The 17280-nt window shown below is 45.7% G+C and overlaps 1 protein-coding gene across 11 annotated transcripts in view; it reads left to right on the top strand.

The window, feature by feature from the left end:
• Window positions 1-17280, top strand: part of CELF2 (CUGBP Elav-like family member 2) — a 505360-nt gene that overhangs the window by 392418 nt on the left and 95662 nt on the right. For all 11 annotated transcript variants that reach the window (XM_087857734.1, XM_087857733.1, XM_087857725.1 and 8 more), the window contains one exon: window positions 4417-4499. In XM_087857734.1, the coding sequence (XP_087713860.1) occupies window positions 4417-4499 (83 nt within the window). The remainder of the gene's footprint in view (window positions 1-4416; window positions 4500-17280) is intronic.

Below are 17280 nucleotides of genomic sequence, written 5' to 3'. Positions count from 1 at the left end.
GGGGCCATCTGGTGTTGCAGCTGACCTGAAAACGAATCCGGTCAATTTCAGACCTGAGTTACAGCTGGCGTGGGGAAGTCTGAGAGGCAGGTGGTTCCTTAACAGCTGTACATCCAGATAGGGCAGGCAAGGAAGAAAATCCCAACTTTGCTGAGCCGTCCTGGGTTTTCTGGGATCTGTAGTAGCTCCCTGACCTTTTGCCATGATAGTGACCACATCAAGGCAAATATTTCTCCCTTCCTTTTGTTGAAATTATCTCTGCAGGTCAATGAATCTAAGTGAGCGTATCAAGTGATGGATGGATGAAAAAGACTGGTTATTAGCTGGGAGGGTACTCTCAGAAATAAGAGTCTTACAATGGTGGTGTAGAGACTCATGTCTCTTTTGGGGGGAACCACAAATTACCGTACCTAAGGTGGCTACTTGAATTTGTAGTCCTGTATTTATCCTGCAAATTTTAAGATAACTTTAATCAAATGGTGTTTTTATTAAGTGAATTAGTATGCATGCGTGAAATGAAGTGCAAGTTATTTTTAGCCCAAGAAAAGTAAAGAATAATTTTGACTTCTTAAAAACTTGTTCTAAACAAAACACTTCGGCTGTATATGCATGTTGTTCTGAGAAGGATTTTAGGCAGCCCTGGTTTTTAGTCACTGATTTTGAGAGGTAATGAAACTAAAGCAACTAAGGTATAGAGGAAGTAAGCTATTTCCGTCTAAGTCACTCAGGAACCAAATGTATGAAACTGAGAGCAGAGTCTTGGGGTGATATTCCCAATCCTGTTGTCTTCCCCAAAAGCCCCATGTTTGTGCAAGTTGTTCAGTGCAGGAGGGTACCCAGCTGAGGCTAGAAGCAGAGGCAGAAATTCAGCCCAGACCCCGCTCATCAAGCCCGGGGACATAGCGAGGAGCTGTGCCCACCTTTTCCCAAGGTGCTAAGTCTGTTTCGCAAGCACAGCAGGGAGGGGGCTGAGCTTGTTGGGTCGGGGGTCGGGAAGCAGATCATCGGTATCAACCAAGACATTCTCATATGTGTTAGAACTACAACTAGATCTTACTTTGGCATAATCTCTAAAAACCTTTGTTTAAATGGGTATGGGGTAAAGGAGGCAAGTTTGGAGAGGGGCTGTCGAGGTAACCCCGATTTCACGGTATCAGTTGCATAGGCAGAGTGGACAGTGGATGAAACAGGAAGGAGTTTGAGATGTGGGGTATCTTCCCATCTGCCCTTTTGGACATGTGACTCCTCTCCTCATGCGTTTCCTCTCTGCTTCCCTATCTCACACTGCTCACTTGCCCTTTCTCTGAACACACACGCGTGCACACACACGCACACACATTGCCTTCTATTCACTAAGAACTTTGTTCAAGAGGAAAGTGCTTTAACCAAATTTACACGAAGATGTAAATAGCTAAGAACAATTAGATGTTTCCATCCCCATGGGGGGAGCATTTTAATACTGAAATCAGAATCAAACTGTACCTTCCTAGTGGGTTTCAGTGAGAGGGGTGGGGATTTTGTTCAGATGTTGAAGGCAGGGGCACTCCCTTTATTCCCGAGACCATTGCGTATTGGTCTGAGCTCTTCCCACTGGCTCCACACGTGGGATTCACTCAGGGGCACCAACTTTGCTCCTTGCTGCTTTTCTCTTATCATTGTCTTTAGTTCTCCATTTTTGGTGCCCCTGCCCTTCCTTCCACTGTTCCTGTGCACCAGCCTGAACTTCCTCCTCAGCTCTGAGCCTGGTCACGCTGGCCTTTGTTCTTCGTCTTCTGAATTGCTTTCTCTCCGGGCAAGCACATGCCTTATAACTTCCACTCCACCCTGAAGTCTTCTTTCTTCTAAGTATCCCGCTCCCGAATCTATCTGCTGGAGGGTGTCAGACTCTGCCTCTGTCTGGAAGCCCTGGTTACCATGGTTGAAGCTGCGAGCTTCCCCCTTGCTCCCTTCTCCAGCAGCTGAGACCATAAGCCCAGGAGAGGGGGAGAAGTTGTTAATGAGATGCTGTGAGGAACGTTCAGAAGGTAGAGGTTATGTTTCTCTCTTCATTTCTTCCTATACCAAGCCCAGTGAATCATAGTTGGTATTTTTCTTCTTCTTCTTCTTCTTAGAGTGATACAATGGGTTGCTGGAAGCTGGGACTTGACTTCCCTGTTTAAACTTATTCCTAGATCCGAAGCAATTCCTGTAGCTAGTCTTGGGCTCACATCATGCCACTGAAGCCAGAGTCACTCGTTAAATTGAACAGTTGAGTAAAAAAAAAAATCTACCATCAAGCCAAATGAACTCCGGTCACAGAAGTCAAAATAGCTGAAGTGAAAAACTCATCTAAAAAATGGTCTGGGGCACCAGGGTGGCTTGATATTGATTTTGGCTCAGGTCATGATCTCAGGGTCCTGAGGCTGAGTCCCAAGGCAGGCTCCACACTGAGCTTGGAGCATGCTTAAGATTCTCTCTCCCTCTCCATCTGCCCCCCGACTTAGTCTTTCCCTCTCTCGATCTTTCTCTCTCTCTCAAAAATAAATATAAATAAATAAAAATGGTCCATCCATCTGTGATTCTTTCAAGAAACTAAATGATTTTCAATTTCTTCCATCATGTCAATGAACCCCGACATTTTAGGAGTTTCTAATCCTTGGATGCCTGTAGTTTGAGGGCCAAGATGCAATGATTGTACTCTGCTTTGTCCAGAAGGTGAAGGGTTTGTATATTTTGTATATTTAATCCATGTAGACTAAAACAGATCGAACATATGACAAGTTTCCAAATTTCTAAATGAGGAGGAAGCATCGTAGATATATTTAGAAATGCTGAATGAATGGAATTGAACTTTATTTTCCCCTACTCTATAGATTTTATTTGTTTGGGTTTTTTGTTTAGAGAGAGCGTGCACACGCGCGAGTGAGCGCACGTGCATGAAGGGGGGGAGGGGGAGAGGGAGAGGATCTCCAGCGGACTCCAAGCTGAGTGCAGAGCCCAAGGCAGGGCTCATTCCCACAACCCCAAAATCATGACCTAAGTCGAAATCAAGAGGTGGACATTCAACTGACGGAGCCACCCAGGAGCCCTTCTCTACTCTTTTGAATGAGTTTTTGTTTTGAAGAACCAGAATGCCTGAGCCAACCTTTGATGGCTTGTGATGCCAACTCCCTGTTGTCAACTCTGCATTTTTTTTTTTTTTTTACTGTTCTTGGTCTTATTTACTTTATTCCCCTAAATAGAACCAAGGTTGATGCCGGAGTGCTGTGCATTTCTTTCATGGCACCTGGTGTATCACTGTGTTTGGTGTGAGCACCTCTCAAAGCCCTCCCCAACTCTCTGGCTCCATGCTTTAGGGTCCTCTAGTACACTCAGGGTCAAATATTTACATTCTTCATGAGTGCGTCTCCCCGCTTTCTGCCTCAGCACAACTTACAAAGACAGCTGAGCTCAGAGGCATCATCTTTTTTTCTTAAATTTTAAAGATGTTGTCCACCCCTTTTCCCAAGCCGGCTGTGCAAAGAAACTATATACTAACAAACGGATCGTTAACTGGTATCGCTGTCTGGTTTAAATAGCTGTGTTAACCAGTATCTTTGGCTACAAACTGAAGAAGGGTCAGCCATCCTTCAGAATGCAGAAGTAATGGTATAAGGTTTCAACACCATCTTTTTTGGTGGAGGAAGTTGGTTGGGAAAAGGGGTTTTGCTGGCCTCTCCTGGGGAGCATTCAGCCTGGACTCCCATCAGCTCTTGGAAATAAGGAGTCAAAAAGTTGCCGGTTGATATGCTGTAGCCATACCTAATAAGACGTGGGACAGTGTGTGCAAACATCTGTTTGGGCGTGTACCCACCCATACCGTAACTAAATTTCCAAACTGGTTAAAATAGCCCTGCATTTTGGCCAACAAATACTGAGTATCTCATATATGGAACTTTGCATTATATACTATGGTGGAGATAAAAAAAGAAGAAAGCCGTAACTCAGCTTTTCAGAACCTTGTAATCCAGTGGTCTAAACCATTGAGTTTAGAGAGTGTTTTTAAAAATGTGATGTTCTAGAATATTCTTTAAGGAAATTATCGTTACTGTAAGTTTCTGCCATTGTCACTGTGATTAAACACTTCTCTGTATGTAGTCGCTACACAAGCCCCATGAACATGTCACCCACCACTTCCCCCCCTCATTCCTGAAGAGCTGTGTTCCAGGTAGTTGGTGCACAGAGTTATGAATTGATCTCCAGCGTGGGTAAAGCTAATAAATACGGTTTGGGTGAAAGGCACTGGTAAAAGCTTGAGACGTTATTACTGTTCTCATGCACTTTATTATTTTTAAATTGTGCATCCTTTTAAGTAGATTATTTGTTCGCCGTAGTCTCCATTATATCTAAGCAAAGCATTCACAGAAATTTCTAAAACCTTTTCATTTCTCTCTGTAGGTTGTTGTTTCGTAACATTTTATACAAGAAAAGCTGCACTTGAGGCCCAGAATGCACTGCACAATATTAAAACTTTACCTGGGGTGAGTCGGTTTACTTTTGTACCAAAATCACTTTATTGCTTGAAAATGGTCCTTTCAACTGAAGGTTCTAGTTATGGGCTCTTAGTGGCAAAAATGACTTTGGTCTTTTGAGGAGTGTGTGCTGACCCCTCTGTCCCCCCGCAGCAGCCAACCAGCTGGCCGGCCCCTAAAGAAGGACTGGCATTGATGCTGATGGAAAGAGCTCTCAAATAGTATGTCCCCTGGTTAGAAAATCAGAGTGACCCCACTGGGTAACAGCGGCTGCCAAAGAGTATGGGGTGGGCTAAGATTTTAAAAGGGGGAAAAAAAAAACCCAACACACACGAGAAAAGCAGATGGAAAAGGAAAAGCTTTTACTCACCAGGAGCCCCTTTTGAAATTTAGTCTTAGGTTTTCTTTTGAAAGGACAAAATGTACCCTGTACAGCCATAATATTAAACCTCCTAATGGTTTCTCAATAGTCAATGGTGGTTAACAAAGTCAATGTTTTAATGCCTAATTTGTGGCTTCATGTTGATAGAGAACAGAAAATACAAAGCTTACAATTTTTTTTTTTCCATTTCCTTCCCGGTAACATTTGATGATTAGTACAATTCACTAGAAGTGAACTGATGTTGTACAGAGCTGCCGCATCAGAATACATTATTTCTGGGGGTTTGTGGCCATTTTATATATCGCATGCTGGTGTGAAGTGTCCCGGGCTGTTTGCGTATTTTCCCCACTGACCCAGATATCAGGGATGAGTTCATTTAACATCCCAGTGATGTGCATTGGTTCCAATGAAGAACTTGCGGTAAGCAGTGCAGTCATAATTTCCTTGAAACCTGGTTGGATCAGAGTATAAGAAAGATAATACAGTGTCCCCGATGTCTTCAGGGTGTGATTCCAGCTGTCATTTTGCTGTCTCTGTGGATACACACGGACACCTGTGTATACCCATGCTAACATATGCACACACAGGCATTTTATTACCCCATTACCCCCAGAAAAGAGAGCATTTGCGTAAATCACCATAGGTCCATTGAAAATTTAATAGTATTTTGTCGTGGCAAGACACTCAAGAAACGGTTTTCAAAACATGAGCTCCTTAGCCACTTAAAAGCAATAGGTTATGAGCCCTGGTCTTCAGTCCCACCACTGTGGCTTTTTCCTTTTCCTTAGAGCAAATCAAAGAGCAGAAGATTCAGAAAAGCAAACGTGTGATAGCAGAAGTCTCCCTCCCCGTTTCGCTACTTCTCCCTGAAACTTTTAAGGTGGTTTTAGCGAGGCAGCTTTTAGTACGTCTAAGTGCTTTCGCTCAATGACTTTTTTTTTTAAGTATTATTTCAGCTTTGTTTTCCTTATAAATGGGTTTTTTTTTTCAGTGTAAATTCTAGGAGGCTGCAGTGTTAGGTCACATTATCAAATGAAGCAACCGTGGCTGATATTTACTGGCTCAGCCAACAACAGGAAAAAAATTTTTTATTTCTCAGTCTCCTAATCAAATCCAAAGACCACTTTGTATTCCTTCCTTTAAAAAGAAATACTTTATGGTATTTTGAAACACACACAATCCCTTCTTGATATATTTTTAAAAATTCCTGAGATATGATGAATTTATTTAGCATTTAGGGTAGATTAATGCCAAATCACATTCTATTTTAAATTAATGCAAAGCATGGGTAATTTGAATTCATCCACTCCACTAAAATTTGCACAACTCCCCAGTATGCCATCCTTATTGGTGAAGACACTTTCAAGAAGCCCAGGGTTAGTATGATGAGTGGGCCGTGTTGAAAACCATACAAGGGGCGGACAGGTCTGCTTCTGTTTGGGGCATCTTACTCTGACCCTTTCCTAGCAAACAAGGAGCATCTTTAGTATTTCAAAAAAAAGAGTAATTATTATATACATACGTGTATGTTCTGTTTTTCTCGTCATAACAATTCTGCATGCAGAAGTCAGGAGTGGTGATTCCAGAATTCTTAAGTGCAAGAATTCTGGAGTTGGAAAAGATGGCTTGGGGATTGTTTTTTGGTTTTCTTTTTCTCCAATTCAACTTCATACGCCCCATTACCTGCGGCGGGTTAAAGGGAAATTGTGAGAAGTCAGGTCTGATTTGTAGGCTCCCGGCCTTCACAGGGCACCCACTGCTGGTTCATTTGCCACTTCAAATTAGGTAAATGGTAACAGGGTTCCATATATTGCATTTACGGATAGTTCTGATAAACATCACCCTGAACAGCTATAGGAAAAACATAAAGGTTGGTTTCTGTTCAGCTCTGAGCTTTTGGTGGGTGGGCAGAAAGAAATGGGACCAGACATAAAAGATTAATGCGTATTTGGGGGGAAAAATATTGCAGGGTGCCTTGCTGTTTGATTACAAGCCTTGGAATTAGTCAACATTTCCATAATTCTAAACCAATATACACCTGTTTTCCCACTGTGATGTGAAGGCACAACTTAATTTAACAGAACCCCTGCTGTGCGAAATCTCTCATTAACTACCAAGTGAGTTCGGTAATTTAAAGTCGTAGCACTACTATTTTAACTGGTTGCCTTCATATTATGAAATTAATAAGAAATTAATGATGCACTTTGCCATATGCCTTCAATTTCTTTCTGAATAAAAATAAAAGGGATAAAGAAAAACGCATCAGCAGCTGACACTTTAAAGCTTTTCTGGTTGTAATCATTTTTCCTGCGGATAAAATCCATTAAAAAGGCACTTGCTGCTTTTTTTTTTTTTCCTAAAGTGTCCAAAACTTTCGATTTAAAACAAGATCAAATAGTGCTGGGGTTTTTTTCCCCCCTGTTTAATTTTCTTTTGCAGCTGATGTTTTGTATCATAGGGAACTTTTATCATGCACCCAAACTTGATGGATGTTTTGGGACCGTCTTTTGGTCTTGAGAGAAACAAAGAACTCAGTTAGTATGGCAGAGGAAAAAAATGCCGATGGGACTATCTTACTCAGTTGAATGAACTTTTCTTTGAAGGCACCCTTCCTTCATGCCATGTGTGGGTCACAGAGACCCTTTCCATAGGGGACGGGGGATAGGGTGAAGGATCAGTGCAGAGTCCTTAAGGACACATTTTTCATGCCACGTGACTGAGGAAGACACTGGGTCTTTCATCCTCTGCAATGCTCACCGTAAATCCTAGAATACACCCTTGGCAATAAAGGGAGCCAATTCAACAGCTCAACACAGGGAGGAGCAAAGAATGAGCATCTGGGGGTCATTTCCCTGGGTGGACCACACGCTCCTCTGGAAGGGAGGCTTGAGGCTTAAGCAGCAGATCACGTGTCGGGCATTACTCCTGACATCTCGTTAGGTTAACAAAGCACTAACGATTCTTGAGTGCCTACTGTGTGCCGGGTACTAACCTAGAGCATCCATGCATGCGCACATGCCTGCCATTGAGCTGCGTAGTGAGTGAGACTCCCGTCCCCCGAAGAGAAGACTCCCAGTATGTCTGCACAGGCAGGGCCAGGTGACGAGCACGTCAGGTTGGCTGCAAAACTGTTAGCCTGACTTCTTCCATAGCCGAGCCCTGGACGGAATTTGGTTGCCTCTGCCTTGACAATATAGCAAAGCGGGCTCAGAGGTGGCTTCCTTTATTCGGGAAGGCACAGCCTACCTGGTAGAAGTAGTCAATAGAAATGTCATCGCCCACCATTGTATCTCCCAGAGAGAAATCTTTGCGAAGGCAACCCGCGAGATTCATTTTGTTCTCTCACTGACCTGATTTAGCTTAATGAAAAAATAAAATAAGGACCTTAATTGAGGCACAGGAAAACCACCATGATCTTCTCTATAATCAGATGTCTAGGGCCGCAGAGCCCCGTGCCAGTGACAGCACTGTGCCTTATGTCATTCTTTCTTCAAGGTCTTCACACATATTGTCTCTAGCAATAAGGCTTTCTGATTGAAAATCTACAGCAGTATCATTAGAGCATTCACTGTATAAATTAATTTAATTAAGGATGTAATAACAGAGAGGAATACAGTTTTGAAAAAGCTCTTAAATTTTAACAGCAAGGAGGAATCAGAATCTAAATGTCTTGTAAAATATTAATTGCACATTTCTTCCAGACATTTTCTCTGCCTGTGCCTTACTCCTTCCTTTCTTTTTAGAATCACTACCAGTTTTATTAAATGCAGTTTATATTAAGGAGTTACTGCCCTAAGAGAACATTTGTTTAGAGCACTCGATTTTAGTGGTGGCTTACTGAAAGGTGTTTTATAATAACACATGCAATGTGAGCAAGGACTGCACGTAGATTGGAGATATAAAAACAAATGAGCCTGATCCAGTAAGAGGAAGCTGTAAATAAAACTACCTCTTGGGACCAGTGTGTTCACCCACATGAAGTGAATGAGCCCCTTCTTGGCTTGTCCTGGAAGAGATCATTTACCTACACGGGTAGGCGCTCTCCTTCCTCCCGGGAGGCCTTCCACGCAACTCTCCATAGAATTGTACCCCTGTGTCCTTTAAGAGCGGAATGCTGGGGTTTAATATTCTTTCAACAGAACAGCTTGGCTCTCACTGGGACCAAATTCAATTTGCCCATTGTAATGCATTTTGAGGTACTCATTTTCTTTGAGCCACCTCTTCTAATTATTAATCTGTATTTAATGCCTTTGTTCTCGGAGTCATGATGATGATTTTATCATTACCATCATCATTATTATTTCTGTCATAAAATCCCTCAAATCCCATCTCATCATATCATGGATATCCCCCCCCCCAAAAAAAAAAAAAAACCATCTCATTTAAATCCAAGCCTAACTAGGCCAGGCTAGATAAAATTTCTTCTCAGATGCCATGTACTTAAAACAGGAAGAAACAGCCCAAACATCTGCACAAGCAGATTTCAGGCCTCAAAATCGCATGTCGTGTGGAACACACAGAACATCCATGCACTCGTTCAACAAGTATTCAGCGAATTTTTACTGTTTGCCCGGAACTGCTCTGGGCACGAGAGAATACAGTAGCAGTCGCGCTATTTATAGCCTAATCACCCAAAAACAAAAGCGAGCCCACCACGCCTGTACCTGCTTAATGTTTAGTAAATAGCTCTTGGATGTTTAGTGCCCAGATGAGTTAGTTTCACAAAATATTTCCAGAGGAGTCAAGTTTTGTTCCAAAACACGGCAGTTTTGCCCCCATCTATTCCAAGTGCTCCGAAATGTAAGATGTAGATTTCCTGTTACAGGTGCGTGAGAGGTGTAATTTACATCCTGCACCCAGAGCTCTGCGTACATCTCTATATACTTAAGGTGGATATGTATTCACACACATCCACATGTGGGTGGTACTTTGTCCAAACAAATAAAACCAGGAAGACGGAGCTTAAAATCCCATTTTCTGTTTGGCCCGCCAACATAGTCTTCATTCCTTTGTAGTCACTTTTCTTGCGTTTGGCTTCGTGAACTGTATCCTTCTGACGTTTGTCTGTCTGGTGGTTGGTTTCCGCTTCGAGTCCGGATCACGGCGAATGCTCAGTGCATGCGTGAGGGTACTCAGAACTGCCATTTAATGGCGATAATCCCTGCCTTCCACCTTCTTGAGAGAAGAGGAGGCTCTGAATGAGATAATGTATGTAAAGCTTTCTGAGCCCCTGAAGAAATGTGCTTAGAAGACATTGTTTCTACTTGACAGGTTCTGTAGCTGTGAACTCCTCTCGGGTAACAACCCAACGTACCAAATGTGTGTGCCCTGTAGTGTGTAAACCGGGATGTTGATTTGGTGGACGTTCTTCCAGTTTGTATCTGCCGAATGGGGCCTGGGCCGAAATAGTTGGCTTCATAGGACTTGCCCAAAGCAGCTATTCCCCTGCTACCTGTGTTGTGTTAGGATAACACTAAGTTCGGCAGAAATGAAAGCTAACCCAAATATGAGGACTTTTTTTTTAAGATGACCTTGTGAGGGACTGTGATGGAGAGTGAATGTCACTGTGGGGCTAGGGAGCAGCTCCTTGGGGGTGTACCTGCCCTCCCCCCCCCCCCCCCCGGAGCCCGGCCAGCATAGAGGAGGGCTCAAGCTGCAGGAAGAAACAGCCCCAAGTAGGGTCGGGCAGGCATGGCAGCTCATTGGTTTAGGCCTGGAACCAAAAGGTAGAGGATGAAAGACTCTCAGGGCCCAGTTGGTTCCCAGTCCGCAGGCCAGTCCCAATGGGGTCTGGGAAAGCACATTTTAAATACTTCACAAAAAGCCATTGGAACTGGTCTGTTTCCCCCACCATAAAATTTTACATGCCACCTGAGCAGAGGGTTCTGCTTTCGGCTGGCAGGCATTCGGCTCAATAGCTTTGATTGGCAGGTAGTGATGTCTGGCTTTGATTAACTAAAATGAAAAACCGGTTACTTTTAAAGTAGGACGCACTCAGTACAAGGAAGTCTGTGGGAGAAAATGAACAAGGGGTCGTTGGTGGTGAAAAGTTGGAAATGACTGAGGGAGGCAGCCCAGCCAGCCTGGGGTTGAAATAGGGAGTAGCCACACCACCCTCTGATAGTGGAACTTCGGTGGAAGGCCTTGCTTATTTGGTTTTGCAAACAGAGTCTCAGCTACATACCCAGTTACCGAGACTGTTGTGAGGGCTTCAGAGAGCATCTGTGCAAACGACCGAGCTCAGGGGCCCAGCCAGGGGTGCAGAGTTGCCCCGTGTCATGGAGCAGGACTGCGATCCCATCGATAACATGTGAGGATACAACAGGATGGCACAGTGGCAAAAAAGAAGTAGTAGTTAGATCTCAGAGGTACTCCTTTCTCTGATATCCCGAGACTACCTTGGGAATATTAAAGTTCACTCATTAGATCCCAGCTCCATCAGAGGCTGATAAGATTTCAGAAGAAGATTGTGGGGAGAATCCATGAATTTGATTAAAGGTCTGGATGGAATTGCAGAGGAAGGAGTTATGACAATCAAAAGAAAGGGGAAAGGTTTTTTTCATTTTTTTTTTTAAGATTTTATTTTTAAGTTATCTCTACACCCAATGTGGGGCTCGAACTTACAACCCCAGGGGAAATTTTTTTAAAAAATAAAGTTGGAAAATAGTTCAGATTATGCCTTCAGAGTATGCTGTCCCCGTGAGAACTCATCACCTGAAAATATTACTGTTGTGCCAGACCATGTGAATGTGTCACGTGTGGGGTGGGCACCGCTCAGGAGACTGTCCAGCACAAGTGGGCTGGCCACTTCTCAGCCTCAAGCTCCAGGCCATGAAAAACTAGGTGACATGTAGAGAGAGTTCTCCCAGGAGCCCTAAGGTTCTTGCCCACCCACCGAAAGGTGGAGAATGGCCGAGCTGGGGGAAGGGAGGCCGGGATCAAAGGGAGCCTGAGAATCCCCAGTGGGCCAGATCCAGTGCGCTGAGTGCCAGGCAAGCAGGCCGGCCACTGGGAGGCAGGGAGAGAAAGAAGCTTCATGTACCCTTTGCTCATTTGAGCCATAGACTGTCACCGTGCACAGGTGCACAGGAAGTCTCATTAGTATTATGACATAAGCTATTAAAGTTGTTTTGATAATAAAGCAGTATCTCGGGCCCGTATCATGACTGCTCTCCCTACCCACAAGTCACCAAGATGAAAGCATAAACAATAAACAGTTGCCTGCAGGAGACCGCAGAAAAGGGACACGGTGACAAATGTTCTCTTTTATACCGTGTATTGTTCCTGACTGTCATTACTTCCCACCAGTACTCAGAACACACACGGGGGCTGCCGTCCCCTCCCCCGCCAGCTCCGAGGGGCTCTGGAAAGTACTTCCTTTCTTCCCCTGCAAAACGAAGAGGTTGGACTCAGTGGTTCTTAGAGTCTTTTCTAATCTTGTAGGACTGCTCCTCCCGTGCCTCATCTACAGTAATGTCCTACTTAAAGAACAACATCTGTGTGTACATCTGTCTGTTCCTCTAAGTAGGGAGTCGGGCAGATAGACGTGACCTGACTTGCTTCAGCTGTGGGTCAGTAACTTCAGAGCACCATTGACCCTTGAAAAACACTGGTTTGAACTGCGTGGGTCCACTGACAGGTGGATTTTATATATATATATATATATATTTTTTTTTTTTATATATATATATATGGTATTTTCTCTTAGGATTTTTTCAGTGGCACATTTTTTTTTCACCAACTTCCTTGACTATAAGAATACAACACATAATACATATAACATACAAAATACATGTTAATGGGCTGTTGATGTGATTGGTAAGGTCTCCGGTCCACAGTAGGCTTATCCGTAGTTAAGTTTTTGGAGAGTCAAAAGTTATACGCAGATTTTTCAACTATACCAAGGGTTGGCAGCCCTAGCCTTTGCATTGTTCAAGGGCCAACTGTGCTTTATATAGACGAATCTGGACCATTCAGGGCTTGACTTTCCACTTTCAGATTCTCTGTGGACATCTGCTTCCCGTGCCCCTCTGGTTTCAAACCAACAGAGTCTACCACTCATAATTTTCCCACCAAGGAATAGGGAAGGAGGGGGAGGTGATGAGGGCTAACAGGTCACTCTGATTCCTTGCTTACAGCCTTGGTTTGACAAGTAAGGGCACTTAACCTAATGAGGCTCCAGGATTATTGGTGGATTTCTGTTATCTGTTTGATTCCTGTCCCCAGTTAACATGGGTAAGTGAGTCACCTGTGTTTGTAGATGGCTTTACGGTGTTGTTTGTTATCCCTTCTAAAAATATTTCAGGTGATGTATTGATAGCATTCACCTTGTTATACTGAGGACACTGAGGCACCGGGAGATTAAATTAACTTCTCTGACCTCCCCTAGCAAAGCAGTGACAGCACTAGAATGAGAAGCCACAGTTGCTAACACTCCCCAGTGCTGTGGTCTCCTGCCAGTGGGTTCAGCATGACGCTCACCACATCCTAGGGGGTAGGGAGCGTGCTCGGGAGGCCGGCACAGCATAAGAACGAAGCCACGGCAGAAGTGACCGTGTGCGGGTGGCCCGCAGAGAGGCCTCGGGAGGCTCCATGACGCTGTTCCTTCGAATTGGCACAGCACCTCCATGAGGCATGGACCCTACGCCCCATTGGCTGGTTAGGAACGGAAACCCAAGAGGGACTTGTCTGGGTTAGACAGCTGGTGACTGTGAGTCTCTGACCTTAGAGGCCACTGTCGGTGGCATGGAGGCTTGCAGGTCCTGGGCCCTGCCGGGTCCCGCCGTTCCGGGAGACCTCCAGCGGCAAGTATGCTCCCTTGGTCCTGCCCTCGCTTCGTTGATAAGCTCAGAACGCCCATGTCTGCTCCCTTGGGAGCTGTCCTGGAATAAGTCTATATCCCCAGCTGTTTGACCACTAGGGCTGGCCGTGTCACACAACGAGCTCAGCCGAGGGGCGGAGCACCCGGGTCCTGGTGCTTCGCTAAGCAGGCCTCCCCGGAAGGCAGCTGGTGCCCTCCCCCAGTGGCCGGTCCTAATGCCACCTGGGCACAGGCCCTGTGCTCTGCTGCTTTGCCAGAGATGCGAAGCCACACTCTCTTGCACAGGCTGAGACCACCGGCCCCGTGGGTGGGTGCGGCGAGCATTTGCCGTGACTCGGGTCTGAGGTTCCTCACTCCAGGCGCTCGGAGAGGGAGCTGCCGATCAAAGGCAGTCACTCCTGTAAGAGGCACTGCTTTGCAAAAGTGATTATAAATGCAACACCTTTCTTCAGAGGAATGTAGCTTTACCAACACCATCTCATTAACATTCATGTTATTAGGGTCCTTTTCTTTATCTGCATCCACAGGCTCTCGGGCCGAGTCCCCAATCTGCATTCTAATGCCCTGCTCTGTCCAGCTGGCCTCCCCTCCATCTCTTGGCTCTGTGTCCATCCGAAGGGGAAGGGCAGAGCGGGGACCGGGCTCATCTCAGAAGATCAGGCACAAACCCACAGGCAGGCCCGTGGCTGTGCAGGAGGGCTGGCAAAGAAGGAGAAGTTCCAGCCACCCTCCATCGTCCCACTCTCCCCACCGTATTCTACTGATGAGTCTGCAGGGCCCCCCGAAGTGTCTGAATCCTCCACGTCTGAAAACGGGCCCACAGTGTCCACCAGAGAAGAGGGCACTAGGGAAACAGCAGCAGGCACCGCAGGTGGGGTCCCACGTAGCCCCTCGACAGCTGCACAGGACAGCAGCCACGACGTCATCAGGGCCAGGGAGACTGGGTCAGCAGGGGGCTTTCCCTCGAGTCCAGGCAGCGTGGGTGTCCTCCTCTCTCTGTCCCCATCCAGCCTCTGCTCTGTTCTCCCCCTTTGTCAGGAGGCAAGGTAGGACCAAAGGCTGAGTGCCAACTGCGACCTGAGGGCAAGTGACATGGTTAATTCCGCGTGGGCACCACGCTGTGGTTGCTTTGTTGACGTGAATGTAGATTCGCAAGTGTGTCATGGAGACTCGGTGGTGCGTCCTCCCGGCCACGGGCCTGGTGGTGGGAGCAGGACCAGGATGCCCTGTGACGGCACGTGGCATGAGACCAGGAGTTCTGTGATCTCAGCACCACTGAGTCCTATGCCGGGACCGGAAGGACCAAACTGAAGTGAAGAACTAGGTTCCCTAGAAACTCCCCTCCGCCCTGAAGGTTAAACCGGGTAACTGCAGGTCACATTCTGCCCTTTGTGTGCTTGCCCACGCATGCGCTGTATTTAATTTCTGCAGAAAAGCATATATTTCAATGCAATACCAGGGAACCGTGCCAGATGTTTTGTACTGAGTGGTACCTGAAGTCCAGTGCACAGTGGACCCACCGTCCATGAGTCACATGGATCAGGAGATAGAAAGTTATTCCTGTCATTGCATCCATACTGTAAGCTGGGTGTAAATGCAGGGCAGTTCTAGAACTTCAGAAGTATGTTGCTAGCAAATTTTCGGTTTTATAACTTTTGTTTACATGACTGATAGTTTTCAGTGGCTTTCAGAATTTAGATAATTTTAACCAAATAGCAATAAATGTTCGATTAATAAAAACAGTACTAATAGTTAACGTTTCCTGAGTGCTTACTATGTCTTGGGCACTATGCCCAGAGCTTTAGTTATACACCTGAGCTCATGGAGAATAATAAAATACTGGGTAAATAATAAAACAGTGAGTAACAATTTGTTTCCTGCTCTGGTTGCCCTTTCAGCGAGAAGTCTGTCATTCCATATTTAAGAGCATTAAAGTAGTTTTGACTATTAGAGAAAAGTTCTCTGACAAATCATGGAACGTCTCTTCTGGCTAATAATTGACCACCTCCACCCAGATACAAGGATGATGTAAAAGACAACTGTCCTCTAATAATTCAGTTTCACTTCACCTGGAATCCCAATCCATTCCTCATATCTAATGATTCACTAATATTTACAAACTATCGTTTAAATAGGAAGAGGTGCTTCAGCCTAGATTTGGACGAGTCGTGTGTTAGATTTCTGCCGCAGCTCATGGACGCATCAACTATAGTCCCAAATCCCACCAAAACTCGCAAGTGCCATTGGGGCATCCATTAGAGAATCCTAATCACTGAGTTTACCCAAATCAGTCCTGAGCCGGCATTGCCCCGTTGGAAACCCCTGGAGGCTCATTAGCCAAAACTAAATATCATCAGTAAGGAAAATAAGAGTCCCAAACCTAGGAGATCCTGGGGCTGCTTTCAGTAGATCTCTGTTTACTTGAATGTGGTTCTCTGGGTCAACAGAGGAAGAGAGGGCATGTGGAGGAAGATAGGCCCCATCTCATCATAGGTCATGGACTCTGGAAGCTAAAAGTGTTTTTGGAGACAGTACTGTCCACCCCTCACGTTACAGACGGGGAAGCAAAAGCCCAAAACAGTTTGGTGGCCAAGTGGAGTAAGAGCAGCAGTGCGTGTCTCCTGTGCTCTCATCCGCACCTCACGCCCCCCACAACTTCTGTACGAGATTATACCAAACACATGACTTAAAGAATCAGAAATGTAGGACCCAAATGACCCCTCTGTCCATAGCACGACTACATTATGGTGTGAGACAGGTGAGCGTGTGCTGATTCCTTTTCTCCTTTCAGCCTCTGAGAAAGACTCTGATAGGAATACTGTTCTTCCTGGCCATTTACCTAAAATGACAGGTGAACTAGATGCGTTTTTACAGGAGAGATGCAGAAAAGCGGAAGTGGTCCTAAGTTGAAGTCCGTTTGCATCTACAGCAAGGGCAGTGATGAGTAACAGACTCACTGGGAGCGTTTGAAATTACAGAGGCCCGGGCCCCGGGCAAATTAAGTAAGAATCTCTCAGGGGCATCGGTATTTTTAAAGCTCTCCAAGTGATCCCAGTGTTCAGCCAACTTTGGAAACCACTGTTGGAGAATGGTCACCATCAGCCCCCGGAGTAAGGGGGTGGTGATTCACCTTTTTCCTTCTCACTTGGATGCGTGGGAGCACTCCCACCTGCTGATTACCGTCCCACAAGTGCAGGTGCCTTGCTAGCAGCACGGGCCTCATCTAGAATGTGTTACGTACGCTGACTCTGGGGCCTCGCCCTGGACCTGCATGTGCGCTGGATCCCGGGTGCTGTGCGTGCATAGCGAAGCTCGATGCGTAGGCAGCGGTAGGACCAGGCCTCACCAGGACTGTTACCCTGGGGCTCTGTCACAGTTCACTTTCAGACAGCTCTGACTGCATGTGCGTACTCACCTCCTGCAGCAGAGCGGATACGTTTCCACATCTCTGTGCTTAAGAGGGAGGAGCTCCTCTGTGGCTGGAGATCACACCACCTTCGCTCATTTCCTTGCAGACGTTCCGAAAGGGGTCTGGGTGACCTGACCATGGGGGACAGGCCGGGAAGGAGGTAAAGAGGTCACTGACG

This window comes from Ursus americanus, chromosome 31, assembly GCF_024610735.1.
Source record: "Ursus americanus isolate L20-20 chromosome 31, mUrsAme1.1.p, whole genome shotgun sequence".
Classification (NCBI taxonomy): Eukaryota; Metazoa; Chordata; class Mammalia; order Carnivora; family Ursidae; genus Ursus; species Ursus americanus.
Note: the sequence above shows the minus strand (reverse complement) of the source record. Positions and strands in the feature narration are given on the sequence as shown.